This window comes from Papilio machaon, chromosome 18 (assembly GCF_912999745.1).
Source record: "Papilio machaon chromosome 18, ilPapMach1.1, whole genome shotgun sequence".
NCBI lineage: Eukaryota > Metazoa > Arthropoda > Insecta > Lepidoptera > Papilionidae > Papilio > Papilio machaon.
In genome coordinates, this window is record NC_060003.1 from 4,787,027 (window position 1) to 4,806,205 (window position 19,179).

Consider the following 19,179-nt stretch of genomic DNA (forward strand, 5'->3'; position numbering starts at 1 on the left):
CTATAAAATTAGCGTAAATGGCAGTGATATTTTGACTAAAATATGTAAGAAATAAATGAAATTATAATAACCAATACCCAATAACCATAAAAATTTAGTAAACAAATAATTATTATTAATACTTGTAAATAATTTGCAATTTACACAAAATAATCACATTTTTTCTCACACTTTATTAAATTGAACAAATATACTTAATAATTATATATTTATATGTATATGTTGTAAAAATTGCAAATCTTTGGATTTATATAAAAATATATAGTAGAAATGAATAGTGCGTTTATATAGTTACATATAAAACTCAGTCATAAAGTACTTCAGTCAGAGTAACGATTTAATTAAGATCTTATATGTAAATGCTTTCCTAACCTTAAACAAGCGTAATATATATTACATGTATGTATATATATATATATATATATATATAAATATTTTTAAGACATATATTCAGTAAATTATATTATAAATGAAATACATAAATAATGCAAATAAATAGGAAATAATCCATTGTCCTAGGTTAAAGAAAATTATTTCAAACTACGCAAGACTTGCACAACATTAAAGAACAGGACAAAAATAGCAACAATGGACTTTTAAACGTAATTAATTCCATAAAAGTTCTCTAAAAGAGCATTTTCCAAGAAACTAAAAATAAAAAAATATTTGATTAAGGTGTTAATATTTTACTGTCGACTAAAATGCCGATTTATGACCTAGGACAAGGTATTATATAAGCGAGTACATCACCAGATGATGGCAAGGCTGAGGGTGAGCAGTGCCAGCAGCAGCTGCAGCAGCTGCAGCGGTTGCAAGTGTGGTAGTGGCAATGGTACTGAGTGGCACATGTACCCTGCGACAGTTACCTGCAGTGGTACAGCTGGCGCCTCCAGATGGTACCCAATGCCGCACAGCTTTCGGAGTAACTCTATACCTGGAAATTAAGTATACATATTAAGATTTTTAAGAGTATAAGATTTTTAAGAGTATAAGTATACATATTAAGATAGATTTCACGTGAGAATTATGAAGATTCTAGTAAAATACCACGACCATAAAGAAGACAGGTGTTAAATAGAAGTAAATTCGCATCTGATGAGTGTGTATTCCGGAGGCCTAATTTTTTTTTATAAGAGATGGGAACAACCGAGCAGCGGTAACACCAAGGTGTTCATCGACATCCATGGATATCTGCAATACCAGAGAAATCGCAGATACGTTGCCGGCCTTTAAGATGGTGATACGCTGAAGGACCCTAAGTCCTTTTTCTCTTCCCATTCTTATCTTATAAAGAAAAGATGGGAAGGGAAGGTACATTTGATGGCGGAGGAATACATAAAAAGGGGAAATATTTTCTTTCTGTGCGTCTCGTCATTCGTACATTAAAGAGACCACGCATGCACTATGGTCAGCGGTTGCTTCGCTATTTCTGCGAATATAGTCGTTTGTTCGTAAGAAAAAACTTAGTAATAATATTGTATGTATGTATGTATGCATGTATATATTTACCGGGTTCCCTGTAATGTGCATAGCGCATCTCCCAGGCGTCAAAGAGGCGGTTGTAATACCGAGGTCCGGAGAGGTACTCCAGGTACTTGTGGGTCTCATTGGTGGGGAAGACTCGCTCCATGTCACCAGTCTGCGTCAGCTCGTCCTCCGCCTGGATCAAGTGCCGCACGTCGTCCGGCGTCAGCGTTGACAGGATGTCGCGTAAATACTGGAATACATCATTTTTAATAATTATTTATATGAAACTATACACAGTTTTTGCCTGCCATTGCATGGGAAGGGGAAATGTCCTCTTTCTGTGCGTCCCCTCTTCCGTTGATTAAAGGTAGGCAACGCATCTGCATTTGCGATATCTATGGGCAACGATCGCTTCGCTATTTCGGCGAGTTCAGGTGACCGTTTGCTGGTTTGCCAACTTTTGATATTTATAAAAAAAAACATTTTTTGCCTTTTCCAGGCTTCATTACATATAATTTCTTAATACACAATACAATAATAAATTACTTATTACTAGGAATTAGTATAGTATTAAATTAATATACGTTACCTATTTATTGCCTGTGTACATTCTTATTAGGGTTTAGGTTGAGGTTAAGTTTTTTTTTAAAGTATTCTTCTATATTGTAAAAACATTTCTTTATTAAAAAAGTTTTATTTTATTTTGTAAATTTAATGAATTCTATTTCTTTAGATAAGTGGTTAAAAATTTTTACAGACATATAATATATAGTATAGTTTGATATATTTTTGGAAGATATCTCTTCAGTATTATTAATAGTAATGTTGGTGAACCAGCGTCATATTACGAGATATTAGCTTATAATTAAAATCAAAAATAATCAATAAAATACATGTTATTAATTTTAAATTTGAATCTGTACTTATCAAAAATATATATTTATTCTTGTAAACACAATTTTCTCTCGAAACTGCAATTTTCTTACAACTTTTATCATCAATTACGGAATACGCACTGCGCTATAACTTACATATTAGTTACCTTTAGTTAGTTACATTACTATTGTTAAAAACTCACCATATCTCTGTCTTCCATGTTTGTGTATATAATGTGCTTGTCTCTCTCTTCTTTGGAAAGGTATACCGTGTACAATCTACTATCGTAAGGTAATCCAGTCTGAAATACATGCAATTACATAGAAATAATAAAAATTATATAATAAGTATCTGTTTTTAAAATTGTTTACGATATTCAATGAATCCATATTAAAAAGCAAGTGAAACCAAAAAGAAAAATGTATAAAATTTGCAATTTTATTGATACATCTTACTAATATTATAAATGAGAAAGTTTAGATGGATGGATATTAGAAGGTATCACTAGAACTACTCAACAGATCTTGATGAAATTCGGCACACATGTAAAACATAGTCTGGAATAACACATAGGCTACCTATTTTTTTTATTCCGCGCGGTCAGTCACGGGCAACAGCTAGTATAAAATATAATAATAAAAATAAAGACAGAAATACAACAATATCACAACTCACGGCCATAACCTCTTTAAGTTAAATCTTGTAGGTAGAAGTCCTTCCTATTATATATTTTTATTTTTATTTAACTGGAAAACTATGTTTTTATAGTCTTCGCAAATAGACAGTAAAAAATGATAGTATCAAAATCGCAAAGAGAATAAGAACAATTGATAAAGAATAGGGAAGTATAAAATAATTCAAAAAAAGTTGAACAAATTAAAAGTAAACAGGAAAGGTAAAAAAACAATTATCCTATATGAATAACTAAAATTATAAACATTAAGTTATTTCGAAGTAACATACCAATTTGTTAGGTTTAGTGCTGCTGAGTGCGTCCAGGTTAGTTTTTGAGGGCACTTGGAACTGAGCAATATTGAGCACAGTTGACACTAGAGGTCCCTTCACGTGGATATCTAGCGGAGACGCGCTGTGCAAACTGGGCGATATGTTCACCTGAAAGATCATTGTATAAAGTTAAATGATGTTTTCTATTGGTGGATATTTAAGCTTATTTTATGATAAATTTATATAAAATTATGTATTAGTGACGAAAAACTTAATATTTAATGTGGACAAATAGAAACTTGTTCACATTTTATGTTAAAAATATTGGACCAAAGTTTTTCATACATTGCAATTTCCTTTCACTTTATCTTACAATTGTAACACAATTGCAATTTTGCCAAGAAAAATATATAATAGTGCACCTTTTATTATAAATAAAATGTTTAAGAGTAATTCAGTTTTAATAGACGGCGCCACTAAATAATACATAGAACTGGCACATTTTGGCGCCGCGATTTATGAAAAAACTGTATCGAATAGAGTTGTCTTTTGTTTATTATTTCTTGTGTGTTTTTCTTCACGTTTTAACGAGTTTGTTTTGTATAAAGTATTTTTTACGTTTCATAGGGTATTGTTATGTATTAAATAGCTGTATATAAATAATAATACATTTTACTTATTTACAAAAATAAAAAAAACAGCAACTATTATATTATCTCAGTAAAACCATACCTTCTTCGCATTATTCAAATAAATATGATACTAACTTCTAAAAGCCAAGGTTTGAGATCTTCATCCAACAAGACATCAATACCAAACAGCTCGTAACAATTGTACCGCGAAGTGACGTTTGCTTTTGTAAGTGAACTAATGCTCGCCTCTCCTGATATTATTGTTTTTATCACTAAATCCTTCAGAGATTCCCAAAGCGAGTCTGTATCTACATTCCTATCAGTCTTCAGGTAATGGAAAAGTGATTGGAGGGTCCTGAAATGAAAAAAAAAAAATAAACATCCTAATTCGTGACGTCATAAAGTGTTATGCTTTTTAATTTAGCATATTTGAGATCAGGATACTAATATTATAAATGCGAATGTTTAGATGGATGGATGTTTGTTTGGAGCTATCTCCGGAACGGCTCAACGGATCTTGATATAATTGGGCACAGATGTAAAACATAGTCTGGAAGAACACATAGGCTAATTATTACATTTTTTATTAATTCCGCGCGGACGGAGTCGCAGGCAATAGCTAGTGAAAAATATTTATTACCATTTATGTCCTTCGCAGGCGGCGAAGTCTTCATTAGGCGTGTAGTTCTTGGACAGTCTATTGATTGAGTAGTTTGTTAAATGCATATATCTGTCGTTTAACGATGCTAGTTCATCGTTGTATTTGACTGGAAAATAAAACAATACTATTTAGTAAGTATTAACGTGTTATTCAAATTAATATTCCCACTTGTACATTCTTAGTGATACAAGTCTTATAATTCATAGTTGATATCTACAGAGATTTTTTAACCCCTTTCTCTATACAAAGCTAATAAAGTACAATACACAATAAATCATACGTTAGTTGCAAAATAATGTTATACAAAGTACCTTTAATGTTACTTTTTTATGTCATAAGATGGCATTTAAAAAGCGACTAACTGAATAAGAAATAGCGAATTAACCGCTACCCATAGACATCCGCAATTGCAGATGCGTTACCTACCTTTAATTGGCGAAGAACGAGACGCACAGAAAAAGGATATATCCCTGCCTATGCATCCCCTCCTCCACGAAATCCACTTAACCTTCCTATCCTTTCCTTATAAGAAAAGGGTGAAAACAGTGATAACAGTCAACTCACCGGAAGCAAACCTAGCCAAGCCATCTTTGTAAAGATAAATCCTGAGTGGATGTATGGAGGTGACGAGCACGTAAAGACGCATGTCGAACTTGTTGCCGTTGATGAGGTAGGGCTTGGAGACGTAGCGCTGCACCACCACCGGCCGCTTCTTCGGGATCTGAGTCCAGCGGGATACCACCTTGATGCCTGTGCCCCGAGCTGATGCCGGCTGGAAGATCAAACAAGTTAATTCTCTTCCCACTTAGTAGCGATCATCATAAGAAATATAATTTACCACATATGTTACTATGATAAACTTTCGACCTAACTGTATTGAGTAATGATACTTTACGTATTTGTGTACAGTACACGTAGACGGTCATGTTTGGGTTATTTTCATATCAATATAGGGCAAGAAATTAATAAGCTAGTCTTCAAAAGTAACAATAATTTTTATGTCCTTTTTTATTTCACAGAATGTGAGAGAATCGATGTAAAGACACTATTTATTATGTTTTGTCGTTCGTTAAAAATTACTTCATTAGTTTAATATTATATATTAAATAAATAACACGTGAATAAACAATATCATTAACCTATTTTAGTTTTATATTGCTTTATTAATTAATATTTAAATGTAGATGATAACAAAACGATTATACAAAAAATTTATTAATTATATGACCACGATAATTGATAAAATCAATGGTTCCTATGTAAACTATGTTTATACCTATGTTTAATACGCTAATTTTTCCAAGACAAAACTTTAATAGGATTAATTACGACGCCTCGTGTATAAACAATAGACAACCAATATCTGTTCTTCTTTTTAATGTTACTTTAAAATCAAATTTACACAAAAATTAGTATTTATCAAATTAATTTATACATAAAATAAGGCATAAATCGTCAAAATGTGACTTACAGTAGTCTACATAGAAACCATTGAAATATTAACCTAATACTACAGTTATGTTTTTTTAATTGTAAGGTGGAAAATGAGCAAGTGGCCACCTAAATTCGCCGAAATAGCGAAGCGTCCGTTGTCCATAGACATCAACAAATGCGGATGCGTTGACTACCTTTAATCGACAGAGTAGGAGACGCACAGAAATATAATTTCTCATTTCTGCCTCCAACAAATCCACTTTCACTTCTCATACCTTATAAGAAAAGTGTGGGAAGGGAAAAAGGACTAAAATTATTTCTCCGGAATGCAACAGATTACTTACAGGTTTTATGATCCATTTCTCATTATTTGCAGCATGTTTCTCCCAGTCATGTTTCAATATCTTCATATCATGAGGTAATACATACGTCTTGGGCATTATACCAAATTCATTCATACCATATTTAGAGACTAACTTCTGTAGATTTCTCCACAACCGATCCTTTCTTCCAATGTGAAATGTGCCTGGGAAATGATTCATTTTCTGTCTGTCTTTTATTGCTCTGAACATTAGTGATTTCATATGTTTACCCCATATACCTATCCAGTCCACTGTCTCTGTAATAAAAAAATATAATGTACTATCCATAATAAAAAAGGAAAAATTAACCAATAAGATGCAGATTTTAAATGTGTCTACTAAAAAAAGGTCACCTGCTACTTAATTTTTTCTGTAAGTTGTACACCGCGAAGTGCCCTGACTGTACATAAAAATTTAAAAATGATAAATTTTAACTATTCATTCATTAATTTCCTAACAAGGATTTGGTAAAAACTACATAAAAAGCTACTTAGACTTTTCGTTTGTGCCGACAAATAAAAAAAAGTGTTTTAACCCTAAAATCCCACCCTGATATAGGATGAGTTGCTTTTAGTATTAATTGCCTGTAGAATAAATTACCTTCTTGTGGACACTCCGACGTATCACATTCACTCTTCACAAGTCTAAATCCGGAATTAGTTAAAGTTTTCTTTACTAAAATGGGTGTTATAGTCGTCAGTTTCCATTTTAGATGTTTTTGTATAGGCGCTGGTATCTTCAGTGGTACTGTCTCTTCGTGACTTGCAAACTTCAAATATGGTGGCACTCGTGGAAAGAGGGACAATCGAAGACAACTCGTTATTGAATCCGGGATGGAGACTGGAGAATCTGAAATTATAATTTCATAAAATTGTTAACCTTTTTGGTAGTTGAAGGCAGAAATGGCAACATTTTAAGCTAACGTTTCATGTCGGTTCTTGGTAACCTTTAGCTTTTATCATATTTTTAAAAAGATAAAGAGCATAAATAAATTACAGTAATACCAATAATCAAACTTTTACTAAACTAATCTACTCTAAAACTAATACTAATCTAAAAATTTGTCTAGCCCAGAACATTTCTATACGAAGGGAATCAACACAAAGGAATATTGAATATCTACAGGTATAATAAATAGTTTACTTTACTATTTTATATGTATGTATACATTTATATTTTATAAAAAAGAACAAAAAGAATCTATGAATAACAAGCATACAATTTTGTAAAGACACTGATCTCGTACATAAAATAATTTTGTACCGTCATATAACGTAATATTTATTGAAAAAATGAAAAATATAAAGTTTAATAAAAAAAATCAACAATATTCCTAAAAAATAGACATGTACGACATTATGATATACTATTTTTGTCATAAAAATATATTAATTAACATATAAATATTAAAAATATAGCTTTATGTAAAAACTAATACACATACATAATACACACAACATGAAAAGCTGAATTTAGAATTTTAAAAATTTCGAGATAAACAACAAATAAGTAACTTTTAGATATTTAACCTTTGCGTGATGGCAGGTTTTTGAATGGATTAATAGTGTGTAATGCAGTTAGAAATTGTTGGTGTTCCGAATTTGTCTCTGTAAACCAAAAAGTTAAAAAAACTTTGAAAATAAAAATATAAGAGATTCTTTCTATTTAAGTACATTATGTGGCATTTTGATTATTTTTTTATTTTTTTATAACCCTTTTTGGAGCTATTTACACTAATGTTATAAAGAGAAAAGATTTGATTGTTTGTTTGCATTGAAAAATTCACTGTTGGGAAGCTACAGTATCTCCGGCTGACAAAGGCTATATTTATTTTATTCCGCATTGATGAAGTCGCGGACAACTGCTAGATAAATATAAAACCCGCCAAGTAGTTTATAAGTTTTTAGCATTCGACCCAAAAATATTTTTTTATAATTAAACACTAGCTGTCGCCCGCGACTCAGTCTGCGCGGCATTAAAAAAACTTTATAAGTAGCCTATGTGTTCTTCCAGAGTATGTTTTACAACCATGCCAAATTTCATCAAGATCCATCCATCCATCTAAACATTCACATTTATAACATTAGTAAGATGGTGTAGAAGTTAAACAAACCTTTCTTTTTAGGTGATACAACAGTTCCATTTAGTTTACTAGATAATTTAGCAACAGAGTTTTGTTCCGAGTACTCTTGTTTCTTGGGAATTGGCGAGGGTGAGGGTGATCGCTTCTCCACCTTGCCTTCAGGTACAACAGTATCTGTTTCCATGTGCCATTCGGGCTCTGCTATGTGTGGTGATGGTGTTCTACTCTTAACTCTGAAAAAAAATTAAATAATTGAACCCTTACAGCTAAAGCTAACTGAAAAAGTTTATCTATTCAAATTTGGAAAAAAATTAGTTAACTGGTTTCATTTAAATTAAACAACGTTTCTAAAACTCACAACTAATTATTTTATATGCAAATGACATAGAAGAAATTACAAAACATTAAACATTACCAGAGTTTTATAAAGGCTTGGCACTGATTGATTTAGACAAAGTTTATTTTTACTTCCTAACCGGTGCTGTTCTATTTATTTATTATCTGTAACCACGCCACAGACTAAACTTTGCTAATGTCACGACGCACGGAATGTTTCTATAGATAATTAAAACTATAAAATTACGTACACACATAGACAGACGTCCGTTGTTTATTTATATAGTAACAAAATTATATTTCCTTTGCAATACTTTATAAATAACTTTACGTTTATAAAATAAAAATTTCAAGAACATTCATTTATCGGAACGGCTAAAACACTCACGTACTTATATCCGGTGTCGGCACCGACTAGTTCGCGGACGCGACCCGTCGCTCACTGTCCCACTCACCCTGATGAAGGGCCCCCAATGGGCTCGAAATTAGTCGGTGCCGACACCGGATATAAGTACGTGAGCGTTTTAGCCGTTCCTATATAAGTTAATGATAATGTCCCACGAAAGTTTGAATAATTTAACATTCATATAAATTTAAAAAGACCTTAATTTTTTTTTCATCTATCTATCATATCAAATCATTAATAAGAACTAGAAGCTAGTAGGACTATAAATAGATACTCGTAACATAATTACATCCATAAAAAAACACTTGTTATACAATTAACAATCTTATCTAATCACAACCAAAGCATAATTGACAATAAGATATAGAAAAACAACTACAATCCAAAGGGAAAATGATAATAAATCTATGAAAAAACATTTAAAACATCTCAACATGATGATTGTATTTTATAGTTCTAACTTAAAGCGTTTGTCAAAAGAATTTTGGTTTTTCTAAATTTATATCTCTTATATATAAAATTGTCGTGTCGCGGTGTTTGTGGTTAAACTCCTCTGAAACGGCTTGTTTCTTATAAAATATCACTTACTGTAAAATGTCGTCTAGTTCATTGCAGTCAACTTTCGAGTTTGATTTCATCTTGACAACTTTGGGTTTGGGCTTCGCTTTCTTCTTGACAGTTTTGACAGGTTTCTTGACAACAGGTATGGCGGTTACCGAGCTCACTGGTAACGACGGGCTCACTGCTGGGCAAGTGGGCGTCGGTGAGTTTCGTCGTGACTGGAATTAAATAGAAATAATCTTACTAATATAAATGCGAATGTTTGGATGGATGGATGTTTGTTTGAAGGTATCTCCAGAACGGTTCATCTGATCTCGATGAAATTTAGCATAGATGTAGATCATAGTCTGGAAGAACACATAGGATACTTATAATGTTTTTTTAATTCCGCGCGAATGGAGTCGCGGGCGATACTTAGTATTAATATAAATTCAGTATATTTTATGTCAGCCATATGCGTGTTCCGTACAAAAACAATTAAGATAATCTAAGTTCACTGATAGCTAATGACCACTATTGTTACAGATGAAAAAAAAACTTGTTTGTTAAGTTTTAAATTAATTAATATTTGTCCCACTATTTCATATATTATTTAATAACAACAACATATTTAAAAATAAAAAATAATGATAATTCAAAAATATTCGTAGTTACTACTACTACATAATTTGTGTTAACATTAAAAATAATACGAAATCTGTGCTACAAAACCACGAACACTGAATGTAAAGGTGATGACAAAAATAATCTTGAAGGTTAACAATGGAGAGATAGAATTAAAAATAGTTTTTATGTGTTAAGTGTTTTATGATGCGCGATATCTGTTACAGGCGGCCAGTGTTAACGAAGGCTAAGGTGTACCGAAGAACGACTCCCATGAGAGTAAGATACGATTAAAATTGAATAATAACATACAAGAATGTAGAGGTACGTTTTTTTTAAAGGACCATAATTTAATCTACTTCATCTCACCAGAAACGTCAAAACTCTTGTAATTGTAACAGATATTATTTCTGCATAATCTGTGCTATAAAATTAATTAAACAGTTTAACAGTTCTCGTGATATAGCACCTCCGCAGTCATTACTCATACAACGTGGTCGTTGCGCTTAACGTGATGCTTTTGTCTATATATACTTTAAACACGCAAAAGATGACGTGTTTAATTACTACGAGATTTTATTATAACCATTGATTCATACTTTGCTAAATAACTAAATCTCAGAACAATATATTGAAGCAATTCATGTGGTACTTTTTGTAAGAGCTGTTTTTCAATGCTAAACATGTACTTGTATATTTCAATGTAGAGCTTAAAAACTAGCCGTATTACTCCAAAAAATACTGTTAGACACCGTTTAATTAAACATGTGTTTTAACCCTTTGACCACCGGTGATTGATATTGTTGTCGTCAAAATGGTGATACGTTTCACCATAAATAATGCTTTCGGTATAGATAGGTACTTCATTATTTATTTGTAAAGAACACATTTCAGTAAGCCTACGCATAATAATGTTAAACATGATGTGTCAAAAATCGGCGCCGGGTCACGGTATAAAAGGGTTGACGTATTACATCTCATAAATCTTACAACGCTTCTGACAAAATTATAAAAAAAAGCCAAACACATTGAATAAAAAAAGAATATGAGATAATAAAAGTATAAAAAAATAAATCGGCCACTTTCAAGAACACTAGTGGTATGAAATCAGGGCAATACAAGAATAGAACATAAGTGCGAGGAATTCGGAAAGCTTACCGGCGCGACGCACCTCTAATTGCGGACACGTGCCACGGGAAAAATACATGCGGAAATACTTGAAAAAAAAAACGTGTTTAGTTTACATCGCTTTTTTTAAATAAAAGCTAGCAAAGAAGAAAGCGGCTACTTAATATCGTATCGGAAAAGTAACTGAGACATTGCAACTGCAACACAAGCTATTGGGTTGTAGGTGCGTTATCCATCATTGGACAGAGGTCACGTACTGAAAAAATGTTTTTTTTTTTTTTCTTTAGCAGTTATCTATCGAAAGCTCGCCTAATGTTAAGTTGACCATCTACTGTATTACAATCACAGTGGCTCGTCCGTCCGAAGCAAGATATCAAAGTACTCGTCTCTGATTTGTACGAAAAATAAATGAAGTAAAGGGTGCGTAAGACAAAACGCAGACGCAGAGAACGTCTTATTATTATAAATAAATAATTTAGTTTACGCTCCTATTCTGTTAAAGTAATACATTCTCAGTAAAGCAAGTTGTTCCGTTTGATTAAATACTCGATATTTAAATTAGAATCAATGCAATTGACATTTTTTTTGCGTTTACATTTTGTCACAAACAGTTCTACAATATTTCGATGGTAGACTATTTACACTCAAGGAAGGAAAGTTCACTCTATAAAAATAAACTTAAGGCAATTTATCAACTGCGGTAACGGTTTTAACTCTACTAGCGGCTACGTCGCCTTCTTCTTTTACATGCATTGGGGGGGATAATAAAGTTATGTGAGAACGTATCATTCGCAGAACTACGGTGCGTCCATCCAGCATCCTGGGCGGTCGCCCAACCACACCCTACCCTAACGCCAGCCCTGCCTACATCCTTTACCTTCGACAACTTTATAAACGTACGACTAATATATGTCAAGGCCTATGTATGTATCTACACTTAAAAAAAAAAGAAAACTAAAATATAACCTTTTGCTGCGTTCACAATTTAGATACTGCAATGCAGGGTACAGATTTTAAATTATCTAAAAAAACTTTTTTAGTTAACTTTTAATCATAAGGGAGTTTTTTTATTTACAAATATTCTGTACACTAAACTCTGAAAAACTGAAAATTTGATTATCAAAAAGTAAATACACATTTTTTTCATTTCTACAAATTAAATTCTAATTTAAAGGAAATTAAAGATCTGTATAAGTTTTGAATAAACAAAAGAATTATAGGGCGAAAAAAAAGTTCTGTGATTTTGTTAAAAAAATATTAATTAATGAAACTTACACGATCGATAAAATAAAACGATATGATTCATACAAAAATTCTTCAAAAAAATTGTTTTCACTTTCACACAAAAATTAAACCTTTTAAAAATAAAAACAAGGTTATTTTTTCACAAAAAACACTTGTCACTGAAAAAATCACAATTCATCAATTTCGGCAGAACGATACAACCTTTGCACATTTAAATAAAAAAAAAAACTACAACTCTAGTGTTGTGCGAGTGAGACGAGCCCGCGCTATGGTACTGGTATTAGTGCATCGGTATTGACATTTCGCGTGTTCTGGCTTAATGCCATAATGCCTGAATTGATGAAGCAATGTTACGTATTAGGGTCCGCATGCAACGAGCGCGCCCACACTTCTACTAAAAGGAACTGGTAAATGCGCGGGAAAATAAACTATATTCAACATACAAAGTTATAATGTAAAACGGTATTATATAGGACATTTAGGTAAATTAATATACTAATGTAAAGAAGTATGATACTATTTATTAACACCACGACATTGCACTACGATTTTATCGTATGAAAGTGAAATCACCAGGCGAGTCAGTGGTACTAAACGTGTTAATTTCATTTCACTTTATTATTTTGTGACGTAAACACGAATAGGACATAGAGAAGTTATAGATTAAATGTGGACTAAGCTGCAGTTTTCTAAGGCATTCGAGTTCTGGTATATGCACGGCCCTGACTAATTTGAGACCACCCTGTGCATTGCATACCAAGATTTATGTCCCGTATTCCGTGTCAGGTTTATACTCTCATATTAAAGATCTAATTCTTTACGTATTAGGGGCTCTTAAGGAGCCCGTCGGGTTCTACATATGTTCAATTTACAAATTCAAACATATACCAGTGTATGTATAATAATATATCACTTAATATATACAATTTTTACTGTATTAACATTTAAATTGTTGAGAAATAAACTAGAAGTGAGAAATAGGCTCGCACGCTTGCTCGCATTGTGTCAACACCCTAAATCAACCAAATTAAATAGACAATAAGACGAGAATTAACAAGATGTAACTAGTGAAAAGAGACAACAGCCGACGCGGCAAATTAATCTTGACGAATTACCTGCAAACTGGAGCAATAAACCTCGCACGTTACACCATTATTCATAGATAATATATATTACAAAAAAAAATTCAAACGTAACACTTACGCAGCGACAAATTTTCCTTAGAAACTTTTTGAAAGATATCATCAGTGCTAAAAGATTGGGAGTACTGTTAACACACATTTGAACACACGCATAGAAACGGTAACTTTATGTTCGCGCGGAATACTAGCCGAAAACAACCACACATCTGTCGCACCGACTACAAAAGATCGGAAATAGTTTTGAAACTTATAAAAAGAAAAACCTTCCGCTACATGCGGCCATCTCTCCTCACTCCTACACGATTATGCAAACAATTTGCTTTTGCGAAGACGTTCGAACGGTTGAATAGATCGCGTCGTCTCTCGACGATATCTCTCACGCCGTTTTCGTTTTTCGGATTATTTCGATAAGATTTATAATTGAGTGTGTAAATGTAATTAATGTGTAATAAACAATTCAACGGACTGTGATAATGTTGCTTCGCGAACATAAGTGCACTTTATAATTTTATAACGCGTAAATTTTCAACGATCGTGTAGGTGTACAGTCATGCATATCAGAGTCTTTAAGGAAAAACGTAACATTGCATTCATCTTCAAAAAAAAGGTAACAATTAAATCAATAAAAAGTAAAACTGCCCTAACAAAAATTAATTCCCATCCAGTGCAGAACTCCCAGAAGACTATTTGGGATCCAGATAAGTTCCTAATTAATCTTACTAATATTATAAATGTGAATGAGACGGATAGTTGTTTGTTAAAAAGTATCTCAAAAACGGTTGAAGGGATATCCATGAAATTGACATAGAGGTAGAGGATAGTCTTGAAGAACACATAGGCTACTAATTTAGTTTGTTTTTTTTAAACAGCGCAGACGTAGACGCGTGTGACAGCTCTTAAAGTATATTCCTTTACTCAATTATCATAAATATGACATTTCAAGCAAATACTAAACAATAAATGTTATATTTGGTCACAATATGTTAATGGAAAAAAAATGACTTCAATAGTGTTAGTTCCCTTTCATACAAAATAAATTATAGTACTATGAAACATGTTAACATTTCATTTTACATTTGTTACAATTTGTTATATCAGGATTAATATGCAATAATACAAAGCAACTGAAACTAAATTCTACATCTAATAAAAGTTTGTTTTGTTTCTTGAATACACAGACACTGTATATGACATATTAAACTAAAAAAAATTCACTCAAAATTCAAATATTAAGCTTAATTGGTGAAAGAAATTGTCATAAATAATATAAATAATAATTCAAATACTATTTTTTGTTATGGCAACATTGAAAAATTTTTTTATAAGAGAAGGTCAAACGAGTGGAGGGAACACCAATATGATCATCAATGCAGATGGACACAATATCAGAGGACCTACAAATTCATTGCCAACCTCAAATTTCATCTAACTAAAGACTGCTTGAAATCAAAAATTAATTGAAAGAAACAAAAAAATTCATCAAAATTAGCCATACTCAGAGAAATATAGACTAAATGATAATAGATTATTAATAAATATACTCACCACTGGTATTGTAGGAACATGATCAACTCTATCATTAATTGCTGTGGTCCTTAATATATGCATTCCAAACATATCATCTCTTGCTGGTACTGCTTGATCTTTACAGGAGCAACGGAGGTTGCGCTGGAAGGCTGGAGGGCTTTTAGAACGAGACGCTGATATAATGTTAACGGAATTACCATAAGAATATCCACTTCCAGAATTGTCTTTTGCTCGTTTTGTATTGTTTGGGATGTAATTTAATCGACTGAAAATATTAACACAATTGTAAAGATCTTTGATATGCACAAACTAATAAACTAGTTGATTATAGAATAATTCTTGATGCATTTGTTTATTACAGATATAAAATAACTGTCTTCAGATTTTGTCGCCTTTGTCAGTTGTATCAGAGATTAAACTTTTACCAAAAGGTATATTGCTTGTGAAAAATAACAAACCTTTTACTTCAGAGTACTTTAAGATACTAAAAATAACTTAACAAAGACTACATTTTTAAAAAAATCACTTAATGACAATTAATAAAAAATATTTTTAAAATCCTCACCTATCATATCCAGGTATGGGTGAGCTTATATTGAAACTGCAGTAAGCATTGTCAGACTCACTGGCAGCCCTCTGTCTTCTCCGGCCTTCAACATTTGACTTAGGATCTTGATACGGTCTGCTCTTAGGTTTCTTAAGTATACCTTGTGGTGGTGACTTTACTAGTGGATTATTGAGTATTGACTTTAATGGTTGTTTGACTACAGGCACTTCCATCATTTCATGATCAACTCTTTCTAAAAGTTCTTCAACTTTTGGTAAACGGATGTCATCAAATTTTGAATTTGGCACAGGACTGAATTGATGTGGTCTAGTAGGACTTGATCGTTGCACTTTCGATCTTGGTGCCTGATAACTGTGCAAATAAAAATAAATATAATTTATTATAAAAATCTCCACCAACAAATAAACTACAATACAAAATATATATTTCTCTAAATAAATGCATCTGAAATAATTTGTCACATTGAGAGCAACCACATTGTTGTTATGTTTGACATTTAAACTTGTAGGTTATGTTGACAACTGATAACTTACCTCTGGTTTCTACGATGGTCCTGGGACATGGCGTAATCACCGTTTTCAGCGGCGGCAAAAGAACATTCGTAATAGAAACGATCGTACCGCGCCTCTTGAACGGCGTTTAGGGTGAAGTGACTTTTATTTGGCACGGTGCGTTGGTGACGAGGATGACTATCTGCTGACCGGTTGTCGTCGCGTGTCACATCCTCGTACGGTGATCTGTCGATACCCTCGCTCCGGCAGCGCCGCCGGAACACACGGGCCGGCCCCCGGCCTGACCACTCCAATACAGATCCGAGAGGGTCGCACGAGTCAAAACTTGCTTCGTAGTTAGGGGACGCCCTTCTGGTATCCATATCTGACGCGCCTACCCAAGACACATGGTCTAATGTCCACATTGAACACAAAACGCACCACAAATTTCACTGTTGCACTGTTAATTTTATGGCTTATAAGCAATAAGCTCTAAACGGCGTCGAGGCCAGGGGACGACAGACGACAGCTGACAGAACACCATTGAACGTTTACGAAGTATTGTGCCAGCTCTCCCGCCAAAATTGAAAGAAAAATAAGTTCTTTTTATGAATTAATACTGATCACAGTACCAAGAGCAGAAACTAGACGATTTCGTCGCACTTGCCACACACTGTTGCACCATTAGTTCTGTATGCATTCATACATTTCATAGTAATGGCGATCACAATAGTGATTTTGTAAATATTTTTTGTTGATAGCCCATTGACTACAAAAATGTATTGATTTTATTTTAATTAAGTTATTTCTAGAAATATATATCTATGTCCTAAACTTTTGTTCTTTTACTAAGACTAATAAAATGACTCTCTACTGATTCTATACAAAATCAGATAGGCTGTATAAATGTATGTATTGTGTATTTTTAAGAGAACCAATTTACAACATAATGACATTTGACTATTTTTATTACACTTGTATCCGATGGCAGCACCATCTTTCTAGCTTTCGTCGAATCACTTTCGTTACCACAAATATGTACTCTTTACCAAAAGTTCAAATAAAATTTTAGACTAAATTGAATTAATCAAAAATAACGCCATACTGTTTTATTGTATGTGTTGTTGATTATCTCAATCCTCACATACTACACTATTAACTAATATAAGACCATCACATGACACGCTTTCCATGACATCCGGGATCTTTAAAAAAAAACGGTATTAACGACATTGGAAACACTTTTGTGTGTTTCATGCTTATGACTGGCTTACATTATACCAGTACAGTAGGACAGCAGAGCTCAAAATCAGCACTGGCATACAACTGGCATAATGTAAACACTAACTGGCACTAGTGAACATGCCAGTCTAGCATGGCGATCTAGTTTTGAGTTTTTATTCTTTAGTTTGGCGATTTATGAATAAATATATTACCTGTTATGATTATAGGAATTGACTCTCCAAAACCGGAATGCATTTACAGCTGGAAAAAAAACTAAATCCTGGTTTTAAATTGGTTCTTAGTTTCTTGAACTTATTGCCATAGTAGTCTAGACAATTCCACAGCGTTACTGGACTGTCATCGTGTAAACACTATCGCCAAAAGAGTCCATGCCAGGCCAGTGCTAGTATACAGGCAAGATGTAAACCAGGCATCATAGTCATAGCAATTTTAATAAATACAATACAACCATTACAACTGTGAGATAAAGGTGAATACATATATTATTGTACTCTTTGGGTGAATAGGAACGGTGTGTGAAATTCTTATTGGTATTTTTGTGAATATCATCGTTCTCGCTTACTTTTATCTCGTCTTAAACTTTCTGTATAGCTTCTGGAAAGAGATTTGGCAGTAGGTCAGGTCATCAGCAACAAAAAGTCGGACGTTGGCGAACACAAATTGCCCAAATATTGTAAATGACAGAGACCTTGTTAGGCCTTGGTAAATTACAAAGGGGCAGATTGGCGGTGAAATATAAAACCGACAAACTCTACTAGAGTATACTATTCTCTTTGGACAAACTTATCTGATCCGGTCATGAGAATTACAATACCTCACTAGCGCCACCCTATCAATGTCAAAAACTACTACTCAACGTTCCAGGTTTCGTTATTGAACTATATTTTCTACATTTGAACATTTTCATAATTGAGGAGCTAGTTATTAAAAAAAAACAAAGGTGGAAATTTTTATTTTTTATTGTGCATTTTGAAGGCAGGTTGCCCCTCTGTTGCAACCACAACCAGCGAAGTAGATACAGCCTAGATTTATTAGCGATAATATTAGGAATAAAATAAATGGATAAAATAAAAGTCAAATATATGAGAATCAGTATTCTTTTTATACAGCAGTAACATACCTAAACCTTACAACTGATGCCATTACACTTAAATTAATACGAATCTGACTCCATATATGTATCAATATCAATAAAAAAAATCTGTGAAAATAATATAGTAATATATTTCGATTAAAAAAAAACAGGTGCATTGTTTCAACCACAATAGTCAGGAAATTCACTATCATTTTCAATCAATACACAATAATTCATTTTACTTATATGAAAAACATATCTTAAAGCCAAGAACTTTTCAATTTGTAATCGCTTGGCGTCAATTATGTACAAAATTTAAATGTTCTTTAACACAACAAATCTTAAACTTCAATATGTCTACGCATATTACATTACAGAAGTTTATAAATATT

The 19,179-nt window shown here is 32.7% G+C and overlaps 1 protein-coding gene across 1 annotated transcript; it reads right to left on the reverse strand.

The window, feature by feature from the left end:
• Positions 1-673: 673 nt before the first annotated feature.
• Positions 674-17,334, reverse strand: LOC106717465 (tubulin polyglutamylase ttll-4-like). Its single transcript, XM_045682277.1, has 15 exons — positions 16,510-17,334; positions 15,974-16,327; positions 15,427-15,673; positions 9,791-9,981; positions 8,491-8,693; positions 7,907-7,984; positions 6,978-7,226; positions 6,360-6,634; positions 5,146-5,353; positions 4,561-4,687; positions 4,056-4,275; positions 3,307-3,456; positions 2,546-2,644; positions 1,510-1,717; positions 674-934 (listed from the first exon to the last, which is right to left on the reverse strand). Exons 1-15 carry the CDS (start codon positions 16,890-16,892, stop codon positions 747-749), a joined length of 3,180 nt encoding a protein of 1,059 aa, XP_045538233.1. The 5' UTR covers positions 16,893-17,334; the 3' UTR covers positions 674-746.
• Positions 17,335-19,179: the final 1,845 nt, after the last annotated feature.